Source organism: Ptiloglossa arizonensis, chromosome 2, assembly GCF_051014685.1.
Source record: "Ptiloglossa arizonensis isolate GNS036 chromosome 2, iyPtiAriz1_principal, whole genome shotgun sequence".
NCBI classification, from domain to species: Eukaryota; Metazoa; Arthropoda; class Insecta; order Hymenoptera; family Colletidae; genus Ptiloglossa; species Ptiloglossa arizonensis.
In genome coordinates this window covers 15,322,261-15,345,004 of record NC_135049.1, presented here as the reverse complement: position 1 = coordinate 15,345,004, position 22,744 = coordinate 15,322,261, and the positions used below count along the sequence as shown (strand labels likewise).

Genomic DNA, 22,744 nt, shown 5'->3' with positions numbered 1-22,744 from the left:
TAAACTATTATAAAAAATAAAAAAAAAAACATGAAATAATTAGTCAATAAGTAGTTTCAAGTTTTTCTCTAAGCTTCCTAAAATTCAGTAACAATTAGATTTAGAGAGCTGTGCAAACAGGCTTGCTTTTAATGCTAATGGACCATCTGTCATACCTAGATTAAGCTCTTTCAATTATTATTAAGTCTTCAGTACTCTATCAGAATTCATGTCGTTCTTGTGGTATAATAATATTAATATAAACAACATGGAATTCCTGGATTTGCTGAATAGAAGTATTATTTTGGATGTACAATGGAATTGTCATGTAGAAAATAAGTATGAAGTTACCACTATTATTTCAGAAGTATGATTTTCTTATTAAATAAGTTACTCTATGTTCTACTTGTGGTGTAACTGATGAATTGGTGGATTCTTAGTGGGAAGACATCAACACTAGCAAACATATGTTTCCTTCAGAAATTTGGAGAATGAGGCCTATGTGGGAAATGATTCTAAAAATTCTCAGTACTTTACCAATCATCATAATTGGGTCGTTAGCCAACAGTGGTTTGATCTACGTAATACTCAAAGAAAAATCTCTACAGACAACGACGAATCTCCTGATCGTGAATATGTGTATTGCGGATTTGGGTACGTGCTTGATATGCCCGTGGATGTTCCTTTGCATAGACCTATTTCAGAATTACATTTTGGGCGATATTGGTTGTCGTCTGGATGGATCATTGGTGCATGCTCTGACATTGGTAGCCGTTTTTAATTTGAGTGCAATCAGTTATGATCGCGTTTCGGCGATTGTATTCAACTGCTCAGGAAAACTGACAAAAAGGTGATACTATTAAGTATCAATAGTACTAAAAGTTTACACAAAGTATAGATATACATCATTATACTTTTATGTTAAAGGACGACTCATATTTTACTATTCGCTACTTGGATTTCTGGTATAGTTGTTGCTATTCCCTTGGCTTATTTTCGACGATATTATGAAAGGCAATGGAAAAATTATTTAGAAACATATTGCACTGAAGATACTGCGCTGATCTATCCATATTGGCATATTTTTGCGGGTTTAAGTGTTTGGGCACCATTAACCATTATGGCAATATGTTACTCGGCCATTCTTATCAAGGTACTAGTTTAAATTTTTTTTTTCCTAATATAATTTTGTGTGATTTTTTACAGTTAGATCGTTATGAATCACAAGCACTGAGGAGCAAATATTCTATTGTAGTAAAATACAAGGGAAGAATAGCGCAAATACTGGCACTTATAGTTTTGGCATTCATCATATGTCGCGTACCATTCACTGCGTTAATAATTAGAAGGGCACAATTACTAAATGAAACACCTAAAACGGGACAAGCAGAAGCCATGTACCCATTATGGTAACTATTATTTTAAAATATGACTATCATAGTAACTATAGTAGAATGTCCAATTGTATAGTATAAATACTATAATTTTGCATTATAGGTATATTAGCAGATATCTGGTGTTGATTAATGCAGCAATAAATCCTTTATTATATGGCTGTAGCAGCAGTTCATTGAGAAAGGAATTAACAATGTGTCCTATTACATCTTGGCTCATCCGCAAGAAAAAACAACAGAAATCGAAACCGTGCAGTGTTTCACAGTTGAAATCAGATCGTTTCCATTGCTTAAGACCACGATCTCCTTGTATAAGAATGAATTGTGATGAAAGAGGTACAATACCAAATATTTCATCAACTATTGTACGCACAAATCTAAACCCTAGTCCAATTTAATTTGGTATTGTAACTGCAACAGTATCAGTGGTAAACTGCATCGTATATAATTTATTATCTAATACAGTAAGAATAAGACAAAAATATTACGAAGTATCTTTAAATATATGTATAAAATCTCATATAATGACACACTTATCTGTTTTTGAGATTGTATACTTACATTTGGAAAATACAAACCGTAATGCTAACAATTAAATAAAATAGAAAAGGTAATTTAAATATCAAGCATTTTTCTTTGAAAGATTGAAATACCATCCATCTTTGTATAAGTAAAAAATAAAAGTGCTCAGATACCTGAATATCTGAAATGGATTATTTAATTGTTACGTTTTTGAGACTGTCAACTGTAAGTTTACCACCGCTTTCCGTTAACAGAAGATTTCCGCTCCATGCTGCTTCTCCATTATTATTTACTACGAGATCAACCTGTATAAAAAATTAAATTCCAATAAATTGGACATAAACAGCTTCTGATCTCATAATGTAAAAAGTAAGAGACACACTTTTAATTTTTCCCACACTTTCTTCTTTGGATTAAGTACATCATCTGGTAATGCATCTTCATATCCTTCTACAATAACTTTCTCTCCTGGTTTACTGTTTACTGGGGGTCTTAATGGCTCAACTTCCTTTACAGGTTCATCCCTGTTTGTAATTAAAATTTGAGATTAAAGAAAATGTGTCGCGCAATGAAAAAAAAACATTAATAGAACTTAAACATACACTGATGCACATAAAACCATTCCATGAGACTGAATGCCTCTGAGATTTGCTGGTTTTAAATTTGCAAGAATGACTACCATTCTCTCTTTCATTTCTTCCAATGGTACATAATTTACAAGACCACTAACTATTGTACGAGGTCCAGTAGATTCTCCTAAATCTATTTTTTCTACATAAAGTGAATCAGCATCAGGATGTTTTGATACTTCAACTATCTTTCCAACTCTGATATCTAATCGAGCTGGTGTTAATTCCTCTACAGCTTCTAAATGTTCAACACAAATTTCATATTGTTATTTAAACCAATAAGTTATTTAGTTTTCTTATTTTATATGTCAAATATTACTTTGCTTTTGTGGAGGAGGATATGCTTTACTCGCTAAAATTTTTAATTTTGAATCCACCTCAAATTCTTTTCTAATTGGATCTAAAAGTTTGTTAATGTAAATTTCTGCTGCATTTTTTAAATCCCCAGGATGAATTTCTTCCTTAGCAAATGCACTCTCCAAGTCCTCGTACTTGTCAAATGATATATCTCCACCTATATATGTTTTTTGTTTATAAAACCCTATACTTAATTAAATTAACAAAATTTTGAAAGTTATACACACCACATTCAGAAGTTCTTGAAACATTGAAAGACTCTCCCTCCTTTATTAAAGAATATATTACATGCTTGGTAAATGAAAGAATTCCATTCTCTGTAACATTACCTGGTTCACAAAATGCTTTCTTTAACTTTTTCTTAACTGCTGTAGCATTGTCTAAAAGATCAATCTTGGAATCATCCTCAGAAGAAGACATTTTTGATCCCATTAATCCAGGAACTAAAAGAAAACATTATGTATCAGACTATTTTAACTTTAATATTTTTACATTATATACATACTCATTGGATTCATTAAGTGGATACGCTTCTCATATCCAAGTATTGGCAAATACTTCTCAGAAAAAGTAAAGATCTTTCTTTGATCTACACCACCAAATTGAGCATCAACTTTAAGGTACTGTTCATCCAAAGCTTGTAATCCTGGATACAATAATCCAGAGAGTAACGGATTAGCAACCTGTTTAACTACTTCAGCACCTGCTTTTTTTGCATCATGCTCAGTTACTACAGAAGCTAAACGATAAACATCCATTGTATATTCCCTTGAACAAAAAATTAATTTTAAATAAAGTATATCCTTCAATTTGTTTAATTTATTCACAAATAATTACTTGGACAATTGATAATCTGTTCCCTTCACAAACTTTAATTTGTCTAATGGTACATCAATAGACTTAAGCATTGCTTTGATAATTGCTTCATAGTACTGAGAACGAAGTTCTAAAAGTTCCCAAGGTGCTTTCATATTATCCAAGTAAGCGTGAAGATCAGCAAATAATATTGTAACTTCTACTCCAGCTCTTAAAAAATCTGCTATTTTAGACATTGGTGCAAAGTAGCCAATATGGGGTTTTCCAGTTGTTGCAGTACCCCAGTAGAGTTTTAAATCTCGTTCTTTTAGAATACTTTTGAGTTTTGCAGCACCAAGACACTCAGCCAAATTTCTAATAATAAGTTCATATTTTTCTTCCCATTTTAACTCGACCATGTTTGTTACTCTAAATAAACAGTAAAAAATAAATTTTAAAAATATAAAATAAATAAGAAGTTAAATTCTTTAAAAGAAAATGACACGTATATGCCGGCCACGTGCATGCAGGCTTGTCAAACTTATAGACGTAACCTTTTAAAGCCAAATCAAAAATTTATTTTTAACGAAATAATATTATCAGAATATTTCTATAATAGATGAAATCAATGTAGAACTACGATTGTACAATGATGAATAATTCTGTTGTTAGAAAATGATTTAAGGGAAATAATTGAAAAATGAATTTTTACAAAGACAGCTGTTGAAAATGAACCGACTTAAAATTACGCTTAAAAAATGATTGTTACAGAAAATTGAAATAATTTATTATAGTAAAATTAATTACACTGCGTAAGTTCGATTCCAATTCAAAAATTTCGTGACACTCGAAATCGGAAAGAGCTGACGAATTGTACGCATGTGAAGAACTGAAGTGTAAGAAACTAAATCTATACAGAACGAATGCAGCTTATAATAAAGTTCATGACTGTACAGACACTATTATCTCCTTTTAAATTCTGAGATATCTTACATGATGTTACATTCTTTTTTCACAGAAATAAAATCACGTAAGGCTTTTTCAGTTTATTGTTTCAATCTATTTTATTATTTCTTTGTTTTAGTGTTACTCTTATTAGTTGACATTTCAGCATTGCCTTCTTGCTGATTAATTTCAATTCCGTTTGGATTTTCAATAATTGATTTATCATTTTTCATAAAAATCCCGTTTTGACTAATGCTTAAGTTGATAATTTTCTCGCGTCTTTCTCTCGCAACTTTTTCCAATCTTTTATAAAATGTTGACGTTAAAGAGAACATGCGCTTGAAATCACGACGCTTTAGGCGCAATAATTCACACACTTCTAGCGCCATTACGGTTTCCAATCTTCTTTGTTCCGGAAAAATTAAAGCTCCTTCGCCAAAATAGCCTCCATCTTTTTCATGACATATCTCGCGACAAAAGATAAAAATTATATTTTACTTTTTTTTTTGAATTATGAAAAAATACAAATAAACTTTACATACTTCTTTTCCGTAAAATGTAATAAGGGCGACAGTACCACTGGCTATGAAAAACATACAATCGCCTTCAGTGTCACTCTTATAAATAATATCTTCATTAAGATAGATGATTGGTTTTAAAATCCCTATAAATATTGCTGTGTTTTAACAGAAAGCGAAGATTTCTGATCTTCTTTATCTTACCCATTAAATTTCTAATAACATTGCGCGGTAAATAATGTAGGATTGTGGTTGTATTTAACAGCCCGCGACTACTGTGAATCATAATTTCTTGGTTCAAATGATCTACAGGTAAAAATGAGGGATTATATATTTATGAAAATTGTACTTAAAATAATAGCTTATGATTGCTATTTTGATATCAACCTGATAAAGTGCTGAATATGGCTTTCTCTTTAAAATAACTGCCTTGAAAACGATACTCATAATATGCAATAAGTTTATTCTTAAGATGTTCCGGGAGTTTCTTCTCATGAATATATTCTTTTACTCTATACATAATTTGTTGATATTTTAGCTCTGGTTCTGCAGCAGACTCAACCAATTGTAAGATCATCACTGGTTTGATACAAACGTTAGAACATTTTTTTAATAAATAATGTAATTACCTGTACTAAGAAACAATTACCTATGAGATAAATTAAATATGCTTTTCCTAATAGTAAAAGTATACAACGTATCATAGTATCTACTTTACTCAAGGAATGAAATTCAATAAAGCTTGATCCAAAGAAGCTGCTCATGCCAATATGAAAATACATTAAATAAATTTCGGAGTCAGTTTTTTTGTATAATTCTGTACTAAATAAATACATTCCAGTATCCTAAAATGATTACAATTGTATTTTGACTCATTTTTCTTCCCTTACTGAAAATATAAAGATGTATACTACTTCTGATTTGTTAAGAAATTCAATATACCTTCATGGTGTCTCCATTTATATGTGCAATTACAATTGGAAAAATATGTGATAGGCAGCTAAACCAATGAAACATTAATAACATCAGCAACATTAACCAAACTGTCTTTTCTACAGCATGGGAAACTGCAAAACTCTAGAAATAAATGATAATTTTTAAAAAGTTTGTTAAATCTTTACATTACTTTCTCATTGCTAGCTCTTACTATAATTATCTGCTTCATATAAAATCGTAGTGTATAAATACGAAGAAGCTTTAAAAGCATCAAGAATTCAGGAATCAAGAAAATGGAATTTGAATTAGGACCTGGATGCAATATATGATATTTATAAAACCATATGTATGGAACTGAAGATAGAAAATCAATTAAAAAGTATCCTCTTGCGTAATGCCTATGCAAAAATAATGTTTTAAACATAATGTCCACTAATTAAAAATAAAAAAAAGTAATCAACATTACCGTATTATTAAAACTGGATCTAAAAAAATTTCATGACCATCATCTGATATGAATCCAGTTATGAAATTCAAAATAATGTCAAATATGCAAATTATATATGCAGGATACACTGGATTCAAACTTTCTGAACTGGAACTTTTAGCTACTCTATGAAATGCCAAAATATATGGCACAGCTATAAAAAGATACAGGAAAATGAACGTCATTAAAAGATTCCAGCAAAACCTGTGTGAACAAATATTCAGTTGAATTCAACATATAATTGTCGTGTAAAATTTCAATGATATTGATTAAATAAATTCTTACATAGTTAAAAATTACCTCAAATCACTGCAAGGATGCATTACCCACCAAAATGAAGAACGTCCATGTCGACTTTTTTCAAAAGCGATAGCAGCATAACTGCGTAAGAAGTTACGGGTTAGTGGATGATTCACAGAAACCAAAATGAGTTTTTGGAAATTCCGTTTCCAACGAGCGTAAAATTTTGCACTCGGCGGTAATTTTGGTAAATTACTCTCGGATGATTTTGGTAATTCGCAAACATGAACGTCTAATAATTGCCTTTTGGATAATCTTCTGGTATACATTCTTCAAGTTTTATATTAAACAATGCACGATACAACGATATTTCACACATATCTAAGAGAATTTTATTTCAGTCTTATAATGAAGCTATTTTCAATTCAAACTATAATTACTAACTTCTGTCTGTTATTGTTTTTCTATTAAATGTTTGATTATAAAACTAGCTGAAATGAATGATTCAAAAGAAAATTTCTGTAAGCTGTTTGATATTCAAAAGTGGATTCCTGAATTTTCAATTGGTAAATTTATTCAATACTTTTTTTTAGTAAATAAGAATAAAATAATTTTTATTCATCTTGACAAAACGAACTTTAATTATAAAAATCACTGCAAAGATGCCTCAAAAATTATAAAATGCATAGTTTTTAGAAATGGCATGAAAAATCTATATATTACATACATTTTATATATTATTATTGTTCTATACTACATTTCAAAAATCGTATTTACATAAAGACCTAAATAAAATCTTCTAGGTGTATCAGTGATATACATATATGCACGACCTGTCTACTGATTAAATTTCTTAATTACTACAGATTACACTATAAGCATTTCATACAATAATGGCACCTTACTGTGCAAAACAGACAATATGTAAATGATTTCACAGATTGCTTACTGTACATACTGACTTATAGACCCATAAAAAAATATCTTACTAGTCAGAATTGATTGAATACAACATCTGTAGTTTCATTTACTTCATTGCAGAATAATTTCACTCGAAAACTTCAATTTATACATTAGTATATACAGCAAACTAAAACATTTAAGGATTTTTTGAATAAAAAATCTGTTATCATTCAGTTCATTTGTTCTAACTAAATTTCTCCAGCAACGAATAAAAATATTTGATAAATCAAATAGACAGATGTCTAAGAAAATGGTGCATAATAAAATCTGATATAAAAAAATATATAGTATACATATTGATAAAATTATTCGTCACTGGTGAAAGCAGGCGTTTGTGGAATGTAGCATATCTACGCCCAGAAAACTATATTGTTTCTACAGTTAAGTAGCAGAATTTGTTCAAAAAAATATTACATTACACACTCTAAATACCATCTTTCTTTCTTTTGTACTTCAGACCATGAAAAACAAAATGCTTTATGCTTTCGAGAAACCTTGATAATTTGTTCAAAAAATGAATCTTTGAAGGACACCAAACCAATAGGCTGTTATTGCATTCTAGTAGAATCTGTCGGACCACAGGCCCATGAATTTTTAGTGCATATACAATCTTCAATGTCTGTCGATGGTCACTTTGGTGGGTCAAAAGTTATCAGCTCGTCAACATCAAAATTCCACTGTCTAGAAGAAAAAAGAACAGAGTTGGTTGATGTCAATAAATTCCCAACTTAAAATTTATTCGAATAACATTAATATAATAAAACTTTTAGATTCGTGTATAAAGATGACGGATTGCATGAAAAAACGATTTTTATAGGCATGGAAGACAATTTTTATTATGTAAAATTAACACGTACTCGCCCATGCGATAAATCTACAGAAATTAAAGATTTATCCTTTCGCTGTAGTGATCAATTAATAAGTGAAGGAGTAAATGTATTACTCATGCGCTATTTGGCGCTTATAAACTATGATGGAACATTATCTTTTAAGAGCATTACCATGAACGGAGACCTTATTACCTCTAGTTATGTAAGAAAATATAAATTTACATTGATAAATTTGAATAAAAGAGTTTGCTTTTAACAGACATGTACTCCAACTGAACACATGGAAATAGATGATCATTTTTCAAGTGTTTATACAATTGAGCGTAAAATACATAAAAAAGATGGAACTGTTCATACTATAAAAACTTATTTAACTGCACAAGGTAAAATACTTCAACATAATTGGTTGGATGTGCCTTATATTTTGAGAATAAATCCACTTGTTAATCCAAGTGTTACAAATAAAACCATAAGGGTAGAAACTCCATTGAAAGATCGATGGTCAGAAGATATTGAAATGGTTTCTAAATATTTGGATATGAAAGTAAAAAAGTAGTATTAATATTTTTAGAGTGCAGTATTACATTTAGATATGTAAAAAATGTACATTCTATTCTGTTAATAGTTTTCTAAAATGGCTGAACAAACAGAATACCTAGCTGACCACCCAGAAGTAAAACAATTGATCGCGGATTATACTCAAACGCTACTAGTTGGTAATCTCAACTGGATAAACATTGTACCAATTCTTCTTAGAGAGGTCATATTATGTATTCAATCACTTTTACACGTTATAATAAATTTAAATTTTGCTGGTCTCCACAGTAAAACCTAAAAATGTAATAGACTTCACAATACAACATTTCAAAACTTTTGCCAAAAATCCAATAACTTGGGAGACCAGTACACCGAAAGAGAATTATGATATTAATATAAAATCACAGCTTATAAAAGAAAAATCTGAGGTTGTATGCAGTATCTGTGGATTTTGCATAGACAGTAACATGTTAAACAAAACATCTTCAAGATTTTCTGTAGAGGATTGTTCTAAGATAACGGTAAGTATTTTAAAATTTAAAATGAATTTACAATAAAAATAAAGCATTGATTCTAGAGTCCTCGCGATTCAACGGAATCTGCTCATTCGAAAAATTATGACGATATAACAGTTGAAGAGCAAGAAAAGAATGATGCATCCACTTCAAAGACGTTTGTAAGTAATTTAGATATGGAAAAGGAATATAGTATACCTCATGATTTTTTGCAGTTGAAAGGAACTTGCAATCAATGTCATGCTCTTGTAAGAGCTTGTAACAAACATCAAGTAAATCTTACATCTTTTTTCATTAATATTTGATGTTGTATTTATAAATTATCATACAACTATTTAATTTCTAGTCTTTATCAAAGTGTCCTGGATGCCTCAAAGTTTTCAGCACATGTACAAAATGTTCTACTACTGATCAAATATTACAAAAATTAAAGAAATAAAATACAGATAACATATAAAAGTTTGAAATGAGTCTTTGGTTACTCTTATAAATTTTACTTGTATCATTTTCTACCAGGTGATGTATCCTTTTGTGAGTTACATATGACACAGTTTTCCTGAAAAATAAAATTGAAATATATGAAATCTTTTGTAAAGACTTTTGAACAATGTTTTTTCAGTGGTTTAAAGATAAAATACTCACTACTACTTTGACGTTCTGTAAGCAATCTTCATGAAATGAATGTTTGCAATAAAAAATTATTAAATTCCTCGGTTCTGTAATAAATAATGATTACAAAAATGTAATAAAAACCAAGGTAATATTAATTCTAAATAAGTTTATAGGTTTCTTCATTAGATACCTTTTATAATAATTTTCTCATGACAACCTTCACACATTTGGTCATCTGACAAAATACAATCTCATGATTATAAATATAATTATGATTACTATAATCGTTTTATAATAGGGACTAACCATCTATAAATATTCCTTTCTGATGACATCTAACCAGCCTTTCCTGTAGATTAAAATAATCATTGGATAAAGATTTGTTACAACCTTCTTGTACAGACACTTGAAGATTGTAATCATACATCATTTTAACTAAAGCTTTTTTTAAGCCAGGAATTTTTAAAGACGGTTTTATTTTCTGTATCATAAGTCTAGGATCCACATAAGTGCCTATCTTTTGAAGAAGAAATGTAGTAGCCTCTGAAATTAAATAGTTTGGGTTAGCATACTTAAGTATATACGTTACTACTAACGTATCGTTACTTACTAGGTTTATCTAAAGAATAATTAATCAAATCGTTCCACAATTCTGCATCATCGTGTTCTTGACAAAACGCAATTGCTTTTTCCATATCATTTAATTCTTTTGTCATAAGCGCTAAAGCCTCCGAAGTATTTCCAATTCTACCAAGTAAGTAAACCATTTCTTCGTAAAATTTTCGCTGACTGCAAATATCTAGTGCCTGTTGTATTGGGTAATTATCAGAGTGGCGCAAAAGTGGTAATAATTTATCTCGAGAGTAATCAGCATAAAGTTGGACTAGCAATCCATGGTATTTGCCCTTTGAATCTTCTCTATTCTTCTTATGTAACGTATCTAAATACTAGTGTAAACAATTTCCAAAGTATAAGTAGCTATTATTAAACGTGAACAATAACATTTACTTTGCATGTTTTTTATCATCAATCTTACCAAGTATAAATATCGATGATTATGTTGTAATTTTTGTACAACAATTTCAGGTGGCACTCTGTCTTTTTCTAAAAATAACTGTATAGCCCGCTCTGCATCTAAATCCATTAAACCTTCTATCATGTCGTAAACGGTATTGTATAGTTGGTACTTTTTAATAAATTGAAATACATCTTTGTGCCTCAACTTTAAATACATAGCTAATGCTTTGTCGTATTTTTCATCGTGAATGTATAAAATTGCTAAGGCTTCAAAAAGCACACTTTGTTGTCCATTATAAACTCGAATGTGTTCTAGAACACTGTTCATAACAGCTACAACTTTGTAGAGAGTTGGGGGCCACTCTTTAACTAATTGAAGAAATCCATTAAGATCCATTTTCAAATACTCGAAAAGAACCATTTCATAGATCAACGGATCTAATTTTACATCGCCTTTTGGAAGATAAGAAGAAATTGACCGTAGCTGATGAATTTTCACAAATTTATACACCTATAAAAAAAAAGTATTAATAGAACCAAAAATAAAACAGTCTAACATAATTTAATGAATGACATTAACTTCTTGCTCCCATAATTCTTTATCTTTTCCTAGAATTTTTAAACAGAGTTTTCCTCCCTCATCATATTTTCCAGAAGCTAGTAAGTGATCTAAATACACACGACCAACATCAACTAAAGTGTATTTTTCACAATCTTTGCCACTATTCATTGTCACTACTTCTAACGCTTGTTCAAACTTTCCACGACTCAATAGCCATTCAATTTTGTCATCTGCATCATATAAACTAGCTACAACAATATCCTTTGGACTCACAATAAAAAACCTAAATACAAATAAGTAAAAATAAGAACAATTTTAATGCATATAAAGAAATGAAAGAAATGAAATAATAGACTAATAAAAATATACCTATTTTCTTCTTTTAAACAGTCTAAATGATAATCGTTACAGCTGTATTCTTTATAACCACGAAGTGTGAGATAATTTCCACCAACAATGGAAAAGTCTTGATAATTTGGTTTAACAACATGTAATTTTGGTCGTTCACTTTTTCCATTTTCATCTAATTCTTTTGAACAGCCTAATAATACTAATTGATTTTCTAAGGGCGCAATGCCAGAAATGTAGAAGTCCACTTGGAATGTTGAAACTGAAATGAAAAAGTTATTATTTATTGCATTCTTATAATCTTTTAACATATTAAACAGTATTTATTTTACTGTATAATAATTATACCTAGATCCACTGCATACTCTGATAGATCTCTATTGACCATCTCTTGCATTGATTTTTTCCTAATTTGACAAATTCTTACTATATCAACCCAACCAATTAATAATGTTCTATCATCTGACCATCGAAGATTACACCTATAGTGTTCAGGTAATGCACTATGAAGAAATAGAATTATCTTGATTGAAAATTATTCTATTCTTAATGTTTTTTAAAAAATTTCACATAATGCTCTTTTACTTACTCTGCAGATCTGATCCATTTAATGAGACCTAATGAACATTTGGCATTTAAATCATAAACTCTTACACCAGTGTCAGATGCCCAAGCTACAAAATGTCCAATCCATGCAATTGATCTCACCCCACCTTCTGCATTACATAATACAGTTAGTTTCATTCTGGATAAAAAAGTTTTTTCGTACAAAACCAATTTATCATCCCCTAAAAATAATAACATTAATTTTCTTAAGGAAGGTTTCTTAATTACCATGCATAAATCTAATAAGATACCTGTAATAAACTTTTTTCCACCAGCACTTTTGTAATTTGGATCTATGGCTATACTTTTAACCAACCTGCCCATATTCATATTATAATTATTTTCTGTATTATAAAGACCATATATAAAAACTTTTCCATCATCACTACAAGACGCAATGAAATCTCCATTATGATCTATAGAGATTTGATTAACAGCAACTAGGTGTGCCTGCCAACTTTTAGATTGTATATTGTTGCCTTGATGGTCTAAGAGATGTATCTTCCCCCAGTGCGAGCCCAAACATAGAAACTAAACGAAAATTAAATTGTTACAATAAGCTACAAAGTTTCTTATTTATACTAAATATAATACACATTATGTTACGTAATAAAAATTATAATCTGGTCAAAAACTTTTGCCTAAACTATAATGTCTAAGAAATACTTATCACTAAATACAAAACAATACAATGGCTTAACCTCCATGATCTAAGATCATTAAAACAGCTTCATTAAAGAATTTACAAAAATATTACGAAATTATATTTTACACCTTGGGATGCACAGCAATGCAACTAGCTGCATCATTTTGTAATATACGTTCCAAATCGTTTCGCAGCCTGATGTACTTAAGTTTAGGCTCTATCTCGTCTATTTCAGAGTCTGAATCATCCTGATTATTTTGTTCTTCCTATAAAATAATATTACGACATTAATGTGCGTTATTTTACTTTATTGAAAAATGAACAACTACCTTATTAGAAGTATTTTCCATGACCGTTCCTTTGAATATATTTATTGCAATGTAATACACAGTTCGAAACCACGAGCTGTCAAATGTATATTACTAGCGTATGTTTCAGATTAAGAAAAAATCGTTTTTATCTCTCGTCTTGTTACTTTATTCGTAGTTTATACTGATTTATGTAATAAAAGAAAGATTAAGATATAATTAAATTAAAAATTCTTATTAATAAATAATTTTATTAACGAACGGTGATACTAATAGTACAGTCGATCAGTTCGTAAATATTAGTAGAGCTAGTTCACAGTGATGAAAGGTTAACATCAGTTAGTGCTAGGTCTGTTGATTACTAAGCGCTAACAAGGTTTTGTTGATAATTGTGTTTAAAAATAATGGAAACATTATTAGAAACGATTCTTAATTGTTAAGCATTGTTTCATCGAATGTTAGTCATAAATGTTGGAAATTATTAAAGTTCGTTTGTGCAATATATTGAGGTTAACACTGTATAAATAACACAACTGTTATTATTACCACTTATACTTTTACAAATATTAAATGCTTTTATAGACCAAATATAAGTAGTAGTGTTATTAGTTTTTTGGAACTAATTAACTTTTTTCACTTAACTATAACACTTCATAAAATTGAACTTTGATATCATGAGTTAATATAAATGTACAATTTTGCAGTGAAAGATATCAAAATGTCTAACAATTGTAATTCAAATGATAGAGAATCAATTTTCCGATCCCCACAAATACGTAAAGAAGCTTTAAGGAGAATTATAACCAAAGCTACATCTCTTCGTAAGATTTATATATAAATAATACATATATACCTCTAACAAAAGTCTTATAGTGAATATATAATTTGCAGAAGAAACAGTCAATGACAGTACCATACAAACATTGGAATCATGTATGGAAGAAACAGATAACATAAACTCTGAAACAAGCTTAAAGGAAAAAAGTTTGTAACTTCTAAATGGTTGTTTGTTTTATGAATTCTTATATTCCTGATTTAAAATTTCATAGTTTAATATTATTTTCAGTACTTAATCAAGAGGAAGTACTATTGGATTCAGAAATGATGAGCATATCTTCTAAAGTTTTAAAACAGTGTACACGGACTTTAACAAGAAATGTGTGTTCTTATAATCATGTAGAATTTGCCCAAAAAATAGTATGTACTAGAATAATGAATACATTTATTTCCTATTTCTATTGTTGCTCCTGTAATAAATTTGGATTATGTATTTGATTTAGGTACAATATGTAAAACAACTTGCAGATATTGAACCAGAGATTCCAAATTGGTCATATTTAGAAACAGAAGTTGCAAAATGTTTTAAAACAACACCTCAATACAGCACATTATTAGGTTTTATGAGAAATCTGTCTAGCTTTCATAATCAATGTTATAAAACAATAAATTTGTTTGTCTGTTTATTTTTAGGTATTTTGGCACCATTAGAAAAGAAGGAAGTTAAAAGAAAACCAATAGTTAAAGAAGCTAAAGCACAAATGAAAAGACCAAAAAATGTTGATACAGTTGATAAAGAAGAGGAAAGTCTAGAACAAACTGTAAAAATGAAAGAATTTATTACACGATATTGTAGAACTCACCGTAAACCTCTCGATTTTTTCCTATTGATTCTACATCCAACTGACTTTGGAAAAACAATTGAAAATATTCTGCAAATATCTTTTCTTGTTAAAGATGGAAAAGTAAAAGTAACAAAAGGTAATTCTATATCCAGTATTTGTTAAAGTATATAGTTAAATATAGTTCCTATTATGAAGTGATATAAGACTATTACTCTGCTCATAGACAATTCTGGAATTTTGGTTGTTCAACCATGTACAAAAGATGTGATAGCTCAAACAAAGGCAAGGAAAAATCCGAACATTCAAAATATTGTTTACTTAACCATGGATCAGTGGAAGGTACGATTATTGTTATTATTACTGTTTCAAATTATATGATCATATCTTATTTACATCTAACAAATCTATTTTCTGTTCCAGATGCTGAAAAACACTTACCAATTAGAAAAACCTATGATTGATTTTGAGAACGAATGACATTTGATTTGCAATAAAATGTAACAGTATTATTTTATACTATCCTTTTTAACAATCTTGAATTATGACAAAAAATATATTTTTTTACATTTAAAAATGAACTTGTAGTTTTCCTGGGAATTATCCTAAATTAAAAAAAAAAATGTTTTACGAAAACGAAGGATTCTTAAATTGTACATGTATCCGTACGTTTTTGTAAAATTTTTATTAATTTCTAACATATACTATACTGTTTAAGTATATGTTGTATAATAACAATATGCTTATCGACTTGATCTATGAAGAGCATCCTGAACAAAATTACACAGAATGATGTAAAATTCATAATTATGTTCACGATGTTCTCAATAATTTTGTATGCATTTGTGAATGTTTAAACAACGGAAAAACAATCTTCTAATCACCGTTTTGCAATTTTGTTCAAAGACACTTATACCCTTGGATAAAAACCAATATTTCTAACAGATAAAAAATAAACAGGCCTGTATTATTAGAAGATCGTTTTAATTATTTATTAATGACATGATTACGATGATTGTGAATCGGCTTATTGCTTCGCCAATGATTCTGCCTTTGCTACTACTTCTTCAATTGGACCGACCATATAAAACGCAACTTCTGGAAGATGATCGTATTCTCCACCTAAAATTTTTTGGAATCCTTTAATTGTTTCTTGTAACGGTACCAATTTGCCGGCATGACCGGTGAACACTTCGGCAACCTAGGAAAACATAATTGGCAATGATTAACAGATAAAACAATGAAAATATGTAACATTGACCTAAGTGCAAATTTATTTACCTGGAATGGTTGAGACAAGAATCTCTGAATCTTACGCGCACGTGCTACAGTAAGTTTGTCTTCTTCAGACAACTCATCCATACCCAAGATAGCTATAATATCTTGAAGTGATTTGTAATCTTGCAAGATTTTCTGCACACCACGAGCAACGTTGTAATGCTCAGGACCAATGATATTGGGATCCATAATACGGGAGGTAGAGTCAAGAGGATCGACAGCAGGGTAGATACCTAATATTATTAAACGAGAATGTTAGTTTTTAACATGATTTATCGCTTTCCTTTCGAATTTTATTGGAAAAAAGAAATTATTATAATTACCAAGTTCGGCAATAGCTCGAGACAATACAGTAGTCGCATCCAAGTGAGCAAAGGTGGTGGCAGGTGCAGGATCTGTCAAGTCATCAGCAGGCACATAAATAGCTTGCACAGAAGTAATAGATCCCTTCTTTGTTGTTGTAATACGTTCCTGCATGCTACCCATATCAGTTGCCAAAGTTGGTTGGTAACCTACAGCAGATGGAATACGACCCAACAAGGCAGATACCTTGAGAAGTTTACATTTATTAATAAAAATTATATTTTTAAAATGGTAAGACATTAAAGTGACAATAAAAAACATACTTCTGAACCAGCTTGAGTAAACCTGAAAATGTTATCAATGAATAGCAGTACATCCTGTCCTTCCTGATCGCGGAAATATTCAGCGACGGTTAAACCAGTTAAGGCGACACGTGCACGAGCACCTGGTGGTTCGTTCATTTGTCCATATACAAGAGCTACTTTGGAGGTTTTATCTTTCAATGAAATAACACCAGATTCAATCATTTCATGGTACAAATCATTACCCTCACGTGTTCGCTCACCCACACCAGCAAACACTGAGTAACCACCATGAGCTTTAGCTACATTATTAATCAACTCCATAATTAATACAGTTTTTCCGACCCCGGCACCGCCAAACAGACCTGTTTAATTGCAAGTGATTTGATAGTGTTAGTATCAACAAATCAAATTCTAATATAAAGATACATGTATAAAATATAAATTTTACCAATTTTTCCACCCTTAGCATAGGGCGCTAGGAGATCGACAACCTTAATTCCAGTTACCAGAATCTCCTGTTCGACAGACATTTCTACAAATTCAGGAGCATCTGCATGGATGGGGGCAAGTTTATCAGTAGGGATAGGTCCACGTTCATCAATTGGTTCACCAATAACATTGATAATACGACCCAAAGTCTCAGCACCAACAGGAATACGGATAGGATATCCAGAATCTAATACACTCTGGCCACGAACCAAACCTTCAGTACCTATATAATTGAATTACAATGTAAAAAAAATGAGATGAAAATACTTTACATGTTATTTCTTTTTTATGGAACATGAAATTTGAAATTACCATCCATAGCAATAGTGCGCACTGTATTTTCTCCCAGATGTTGAGCTACTTCAAGGACTAGCCTAGGACTACGATTTTGGACCTCCAAGGCATTAAGAATGGGTGGTAGAGCATCTTCAAATTGTACATCAACAACTGCACCAATAACAGCGACAATCTTTCCTTGTGCACCACCCTTGGCACTTGCAGCTTTTGCATAATCCCTACCTAATTGTAAATAAGCATTCTGTTTAAATATTTATTCTTTTACATAACAAATCATGGTTGTGAAAAAGAAAAATTATGTATTAATTTATATAAATTATACTCTCATATAAAGAAATCACGGCTGGAATAATTATTAATTATTCATTATTAAGACAACATAATATTAGATAATGCTTGTGAGAGGTAAGTTACATAATACAAACTACATGTGTATACTTTAATAGAAAACTTATAATTTTACATTCTTAATACGAATGTATTTAATCATTTAAATCTTATAGAGAATATATATTGATAGAATGTACAGGATGTTTTAAAACTTTGAAAGAAAATAAGAATGATCGATCGTCCACGAGATGTGATTGATGATACTAATAGAAGGAAACAGAACCTAATATTTTCTACATCCCAGTATAAAAAAAACAATAAACAAAATTCAAATTATAATAAAAATATTATTGATTGCAAGCAAGCTAGTAAATCATTTCGGTGGAACCAAAAATTAATTGAAGTGACCTTAATGCCGCCATATTGGTACAGTGGTACACTACTGCGGTTCGGTCAAATAATATGGATTATATAATCAATACACTTCTTTTTCTAAAGATTCGTATGTCAATTGAAAAAAAAATGAACAACATTAACTTGGCAGGGGTTGTCAGAATAAGAGTGGTGGGGATCTCACACAAATTTTTCGGTAAAGATACAACCATTAAGCCTAATACAGACAATGTCACAATTATAAAAAAAAGGCAATTAATGAGCGAAAAGACGAATTTGTCTCAGTACTTACTGTTTATGGACAATACTCCGGATACTTTAGCAGCTTCATTCTGAAGAAGAACAGGTTTGACGGCCCTCAACGCCCCAGCGGCTGCTTTCGATACAGCACTCAACATCTTGGCCGGTCAAGTGAAGAAAGGCAACCGGAATGGTTTCCGATTCGTATGGACCGTACCCTATACTAATTGCGCGTGCGTATTACACAAAACTATCTCCACGCATCCTTATCGCGCAGTTTCATTATTGGATCGTTATACTCCCCTTCAAGCCGCGTTCTTATGAAATAGAATTATAATAATTTTATTTCGAATTTAAAATTAGAGTAATAATCTGAAACATTTCAGTCTTTTATCTGCAATAACGTTATGTAAACTTACAAAATGATTTGCTTAAAAATGTAACAATTTTATATAACACTATTTTGTAAATTCTTTTGTAATTATTCAAATCTGATTGATAATAAGTATTATGATTTGTCCTTTGCTTTTATTGAATGCTAATCTTATTGAGGTAAAGCATTCGATATTATTAGTTAATATTATGCATATATGTAATTATTGACCTAACCTAACATGTTTCATTCTTACACATAGTACTCTGATAGAGCTCTGCAAGAGTCGGTTCAACTTTATTTCATTTCTATATTAATACATTTAATAATATATATTTAAAATGATTGAGGAACAAAAAAAGCGAGTCGAAAAGAATTGGAATGAAATGATGGAGAATATTTATAAATCGCACATAAGAAAAATGCAGGTATATTCAGGTCTCTACAAAGTATTTTCAGAAGTTCTTTAAAAACTATTGATTGAAATAAAAATTTATGAATAATTATAAAATTAGAAAGATACAGAGATGGCTATGTTTAATTTCAGGGTGACATGCATAAATGTGCTGCAGACTGTTGTGATAATGAAATTTACAGCAAACAGAAAGTACATAATTGTATAGAAAACTGTAATAGTTCTCTTATTAAAGCCGAAATTTACATTAATGAACAATTTCAAAGAGCTGCAGTAAATATTTAATTTTTAAAGGTAAGAAATATTTTAATATAAATCCGTATATTAAATAGAAAATATTATTTTTCAGGATCGGTTAAAAAGATGTATTATGGATTGCAATGATAAAATATTAGATAAAATGGGACCAAAGCCATCGCAAAGTAAAATAGACAGGAATAAAGAAGAATTTAAGACATGCGCCACAGAATGTGTAAATAGTTATTGTGATATGTTACCTACTTTAGAAAAAGCAGTGAAGGAAGTTCTATCAAATAAACAATATGAATAGTAACATAAATAAAATTAGTAATTTAACATTTGGAAATACCAGACTTGTCTGAGATTTAACTGCTAACAAATATATTTTTTGTACATTATCATACCTAAAAAAAATAATTTTATACACAGATTGCCAAGAAAATTAATTAGTCCTATAGTAACATTGATTATGTAAAATTTGATACATACTTTGATTATTTCTCTATCATGTCTAAATTGAATAGTTGTTATTATAAATTATTATACAAAATTTATTTTCAAAAGATTTCACTCAACCAATATGTATTTTAATTGCCCTTTCTACCTATTTGAGTATATGACATAATTACCGCAAGCATATGTGCATAAGAGAAAGCAAGATATAACATATTCCATGATCATAGTATTTATTAACTGATCTGACTGTAGAAATCTGCAAATGAATCGTGTGAATAATAATAATATAAATGTAAATATCAACACAATACTTGGGAATGATTTAAATTTCACCATGTTAGAATATAAATGTACTTCGCGGCACTACATCCTGAAATTACTTGATCTTAATTTTCTTGTTGGAAATTATCTGATTTGAAATAAAACTTCGGTTTTTCTTGTTGAATAATTTACCGCCTTCTTAAATTCTATTTTAAGTACGTTAAAGATTCATGTATCGTTCGATCGTTCGATCGTTCTCATGAAGTTACCACCAAGATTGTGATGTATTTTGAATCAAATATGTTGGCTTATGAAATTTCCACGCATCGTTAGTTTGTAATAAAATATACTTCTGATCTTTTTCGGCTAATTCAAGTAACAGCGGCTGCCTTCGATACAGCACTCAACATTTTGACCGGTCAAGTGAAGAAAGGCGACCGGAATGGTTTCCAATTCGTATAGACCGTGCCCTATACTAATTGCGCGTGCGTATTACACAAAACTATCTCCACGCATGCTTATCGCGCAGTTTCATTATTGGATCGTTATACTCCCCTTTAAGCCGCGTCCTTATGAAATAGGATTATAATAATTTTATTTCGAATTTAAAATTAGTGTAATAATCTGAAACATTTCAGTCTTTTATCTGCAATAACGTTATGTAAACTTACAAAATGATTTGCTTAAAAGTGTCACAATTTTATATAATACTATTTCATAAATTCTTTTGTAATTATTCAAATCTCATTGATAATAAGTATTATGATTTGTCCTTTGCTTTTATTGAATGCTAATCTTATTGAGGTAAAGCATTCGATATTATTATGTTAACCCGCCAATTATGAATGTTTGCTTGATTATATAACTACATATATGTAATTATTGACCTAACCTAACATATTTCATTCTTACACATAGTACTCTGATAGAGCTCTGCAAGAGCTTTATTTCATTTCTATATTAATACATTTAAAAAAATATATATAAAATGATTGAGGACCAAGAGAGGCGAGTACAAAAGTATTGGAATGAAATGATGGAGAAAATTTATAAATCGCAACTAAAAAAAATACAGGTACATTCAGTTCTCTACAAAGTATTTTAAGGTTATGTCATAGTACATGCTTTACCTTTGATATTCAATTACTCTGAAGTTATTTAAAAACTTCTGATTGAAATAAAAATTTATGAACAATAATAAAATTAGGAAGATACAGAGATGACAATGTTTAATTTCAGGGTGACATGCATAAATGTGCTGCAGACTGTTGTGATAATGAGATTTACAGCATGCAGAAAGTAAATAATTGCATAGAAAACTGTAAAAGTCCTCTTATTAATGCCGAAAATTACGTTATTCAAGAATCTGAAAGAACTGCAGTAAATATTTAATTTTTAAAGATAAGAAATATTAACATAAGTCCGTATATTAAATAGAAAATATTATTTTTTAGGATCGGTTAAAAAGATGCATTATGGATTGCAATGATAAAATATTAGATAAAATGGGACCAAAGCCATCACAAAGTGAAATAGACAGGAATAAAGAAGAACTTGAGACATGCACCACAAAATGTGTAAATAGTTATTGTGATATGTTACCTACTTTAGAAAAAAAAATGAAGGAAGTTCTATCAAATAAAAAATATTAATAGTAACATAAATAAAATTAGTAATTTAACATTTGGAAATACCAAACTTGTTTGAGATTTAACTGCTAACTTATGTAGTTTTTGTACATTATCATACCTAAAAGAAAATAATTTTATACACAGATTGCCAAGAAAATTAATTGGTCCTATAGTAACATTGATTATGTAAAATTTGATACATACTTTGATTATTTCTCTATCATGTCTAAATTGAATAGTTGTTATTATAAATTATTATAAAAAATTTATTTTCAAAAGATTTCACTCAACCAATATGTATTTTAATTGCCCTTTCTACCTATTTGAGTATAATTATTGCGAGCATATGTGCATAAGGTTAAGCAAGA

General features: G+C 29.9%; 8 protein-coding genes across 17 annotated transcripts; 5 read left to right on the top strand and 3 right to left on the bottom strand.

Moving 5' to 3' along the window:
• The first annotated feature begins 247 nt into the window (after nt 1-247).
• On the top strand, nt 248-2,197 carry LOC143143432 (neuropeptide FF receptor 2). Its single transcript, XM_076304641.1, has 5 exons — nt 248-346; nt 420-829; nt 907-1,132; nt 1,186-1,388; nt 1,477-2,197. Exons 1-5 carry the CDS (start codon nt 248-250, stop codon nt 1,769-1,771), a joined length of 1,233 nt encoding a protein of 410 aa, XP_076160756.1. The 3' UTR covers nt 1,772-2,197.
• Tyrrs (Tyrosyl-tRNA synthetase) lies at nt 1,503-7,199 on the bottom strand. 3 transcript variants are annotated; one of them, XM_076304625.1, is made up of 15 exons: nt 6,863-7,199; nt 6,542-6,766; nt 6,287-6,473; nt 6,082-6,216; nt 5,789-5,984; nt 5,344-5,445; nt 5,164-5,285; nt 4,999-5,088; nt 3,719-4,122; nt 3,387-3,649; nt 3,109-3,324; nt 2,844-3,038; nt 2,498-2,762; nt 2,278-2,419; nt 1,503-2,200 (listed from the first exon to the last, which is right to left on the bottom strand). In XM_076304625.1, the coding sequence occupies exons 1-15, from the start codon at nt 7,129-7,131 to the stop codon at nt 2,087-2,089; spliced, it is 2,925 nt and encodes a 974-aa protein (XP_076160740.1). In that variant the 5' UTR covers nt 7,132-7,199; the 3' UTR covers nt 1,503-2,086. The 3 variants fall into 3 exon arrangements, with proteins under 3 accessions (XP_076160740.1, XP_076160739.1, XP_076160738.1); XM_076304624.1 differs by lacking the exons at nt 4,999-5,088; nt 5,164-5,285; nt 5,344-5,445; ... (3 more) ...; nt 6,542-6,766; nt 6,863-7,199 and adding an exon at nt 4,670-4,810 and having other exon boundaries at nt 3,719-4,105; XM_076304623.1 differs by lacking the exons at nt 4,999-5,088; nt 5,164-5,285; nt 5,344-5,445; ... (3 more) ...; nt 6,542-6,766; nt 6,863-7,199 and adding an exon at nt 4,484-4,737 and having other exon boundaries at nt 3,719-4,105.
• A 327-nt stretch (nt 7,200-7,526) lies between these two features.
• Lt (vacuolar protein sorting-associated protein light) lies at nt 7,527-14,381 on the bottom strand. 4 transcript variants are annotated; one of them, XR_012991132.1, is made up of 14 exons: nt 13,768-14,380; nt 13,567-13,704; nt 13,044-13,323; nt 12,776-12,974; nt 12,535-12,689; nt 12,208-12,448; nt 11,857-12,121; nt 11,296-11,787; nt 10,870-11,206; nt 10,566-10,802; nt 10,450-10,494; nt 10,290-10,363; nt 9,846-10,203; nt 7,527-8,446 (listed from the first exon to the last, which is right to left on the bottom strand). XR_012991132.1 is itself a non-coding variant. In XM_076304619.1 (14 exons), exons 1-13 carry the CDS (start codon nt 13,786-13,788, stop codon nt 10,150-10,152), a joined length of 2,538 nt encoding a protein of 845 aa, XP_076160734.1. In that variant the 5' UTR covers nt 13,789-14,381; the 3' UTR covers nt 7,527-8,446; nt 10,130-10,149. The 4 variants fall into 4 exon arrangements, 2 of the variants coding, with proteins under 2 accessions (XP_076160734.1, XP_076160733.1); XM_076304619.1 differs by having other exon boundaries at nt 10,130-10,203; nt 13,768-14,381; XM_076304618.1 differs by having other exon boundaries at nt 10,145-10,203.
• On the top strand, nt 8,004-10,086 carry LOC143154825 (ciliogenesis-associated TTC17-interacting protein-like). The gene is made up of 8 exons (XM_076326814.1): nt 8,004-8,018; nt 8,111-8,466; nt 8,536-8,797; nt 8,855-9,139; nt 9,221-9,410; nt 9,442-9,653; nt 9,710-9,919; nt 9,994-10,086. The coding sequence occupies exons 1-8, from the start codon at nt 8,004-8,006 to the stop codon at nt 10,084-10,086; spliced, it is 1,623 nt and encodes a 540-aa protein (XP_076182929.1).
• Nse4 (SMC5-SMC6 complex kleisin component Non-SMC element 1) lies at nt 13,905-15,961 on the top strand. Of its 5 annotated transcripts, none has more exons than XM_076304636.1 (7): nt 13,905-14,095; nt 14,451-14,567; nt 14,638-14,730; nt 14,813-14,943; nt 15,027-15,504; nt 15,592-15,707; nt 15,789-15,961. In XM_076304636.1, the coding sequence occupies exons 2-7, from the start codon at nt 14,465-14,467 to the stop codon at nt 15,843-15,845; spliced, it is 978 nt and encodes a 325-aa protein (XP_076160751.1). In that variant the 5' UTR covers nt 13,905-14,095; nt 14,451-14,464; the 3' UTR covers nt 15,846-15,961. The 5 variants fall into 5 exon arrangements, with proteins under 5 accessions (XP_076160751.1, XP_076160749.1, XP_076160750.1 ...); XM_076304634.1 differs by having other exon boundaries at nt 13,905-14,232; XM_076304635.1 differs by having other exon boundaries at nt 13,905-14,255.
• A 70-nt stretch (nt 15,962-16,031) lies between these two features.
• Atpsynbeta (ATP synthase, beta subunit) lies at nt 16,032-19,210 on the bottom strand. The gene is made up of 7 exons (XM_076304626.1): nt 19,053-19,210; nt 18,053-18,259; nt 17,700-17,963; nt 17,270-17,613; nt 16,967-17,192; nt 16,647-16,876; nt 16,032-16,566 (listed from the first exon to the last, which is right to left on the bottom strand). The coding sequence occupies exons 1-7, from the start codon at nt 19,156-19,158 to the stop codon at nt 16,393-16,395; spliced, it is 1,551 nt and encodes a 516-aa protein (XP_076160741.1). The 5' UTR covers nt 19,159-19,210; the 3' UTR covers nt 16,032-16,392.
• Nucleotides 19,211-19,413: 203 nt separating this feature from the next.
• Nucleotides 19,414-20,926, top strand: LOC143143431 (protein FAM136A-like). Its single transcript, XM_076304640.1, has 4 exons — nt 19,414-19,552; nt 19,636-19,801; nt 19,921-20,061; nt 20,138-20,926. The coding sequence occupies exons 2-4, from the start codon at nt 19,715-19,717 to the stop codon at nt 20,336-20,338; spliced, it is 429 nt and encodes a 142-aa protein (XP_076160755.1). The 5' UTR covers nt 19,414-19,552; nt 19,636-19,714; the 3' UTR covers nt 20,339-20,926.
• A 737-nt stretch (nt 20,927-21,663) lies between these two features.
• LOC143143337 (protein FAM136A-like) lies at nt 21,664-22,655 on the top strand. The gene is made up of 3 exons (XM_076304471.1): nt 21,664-21,820; nt 21,985-22,125; nt 22,200-22,655. The coding sequence occupies exons 1-3, from the start codon at nt 21,734-21,736 to the stop codon at nt 22,395-22,397; spliced, it is 426 nt and encodes a 141-aa protein (XP_076160586.1). The 5' UTR covers nt 21,664-21,733; the 3' UTR covers nt 22,398-22,655.
• The last annotated feature ends 89 nt before the right edge of the window (nt 22,656-22,744 follow it).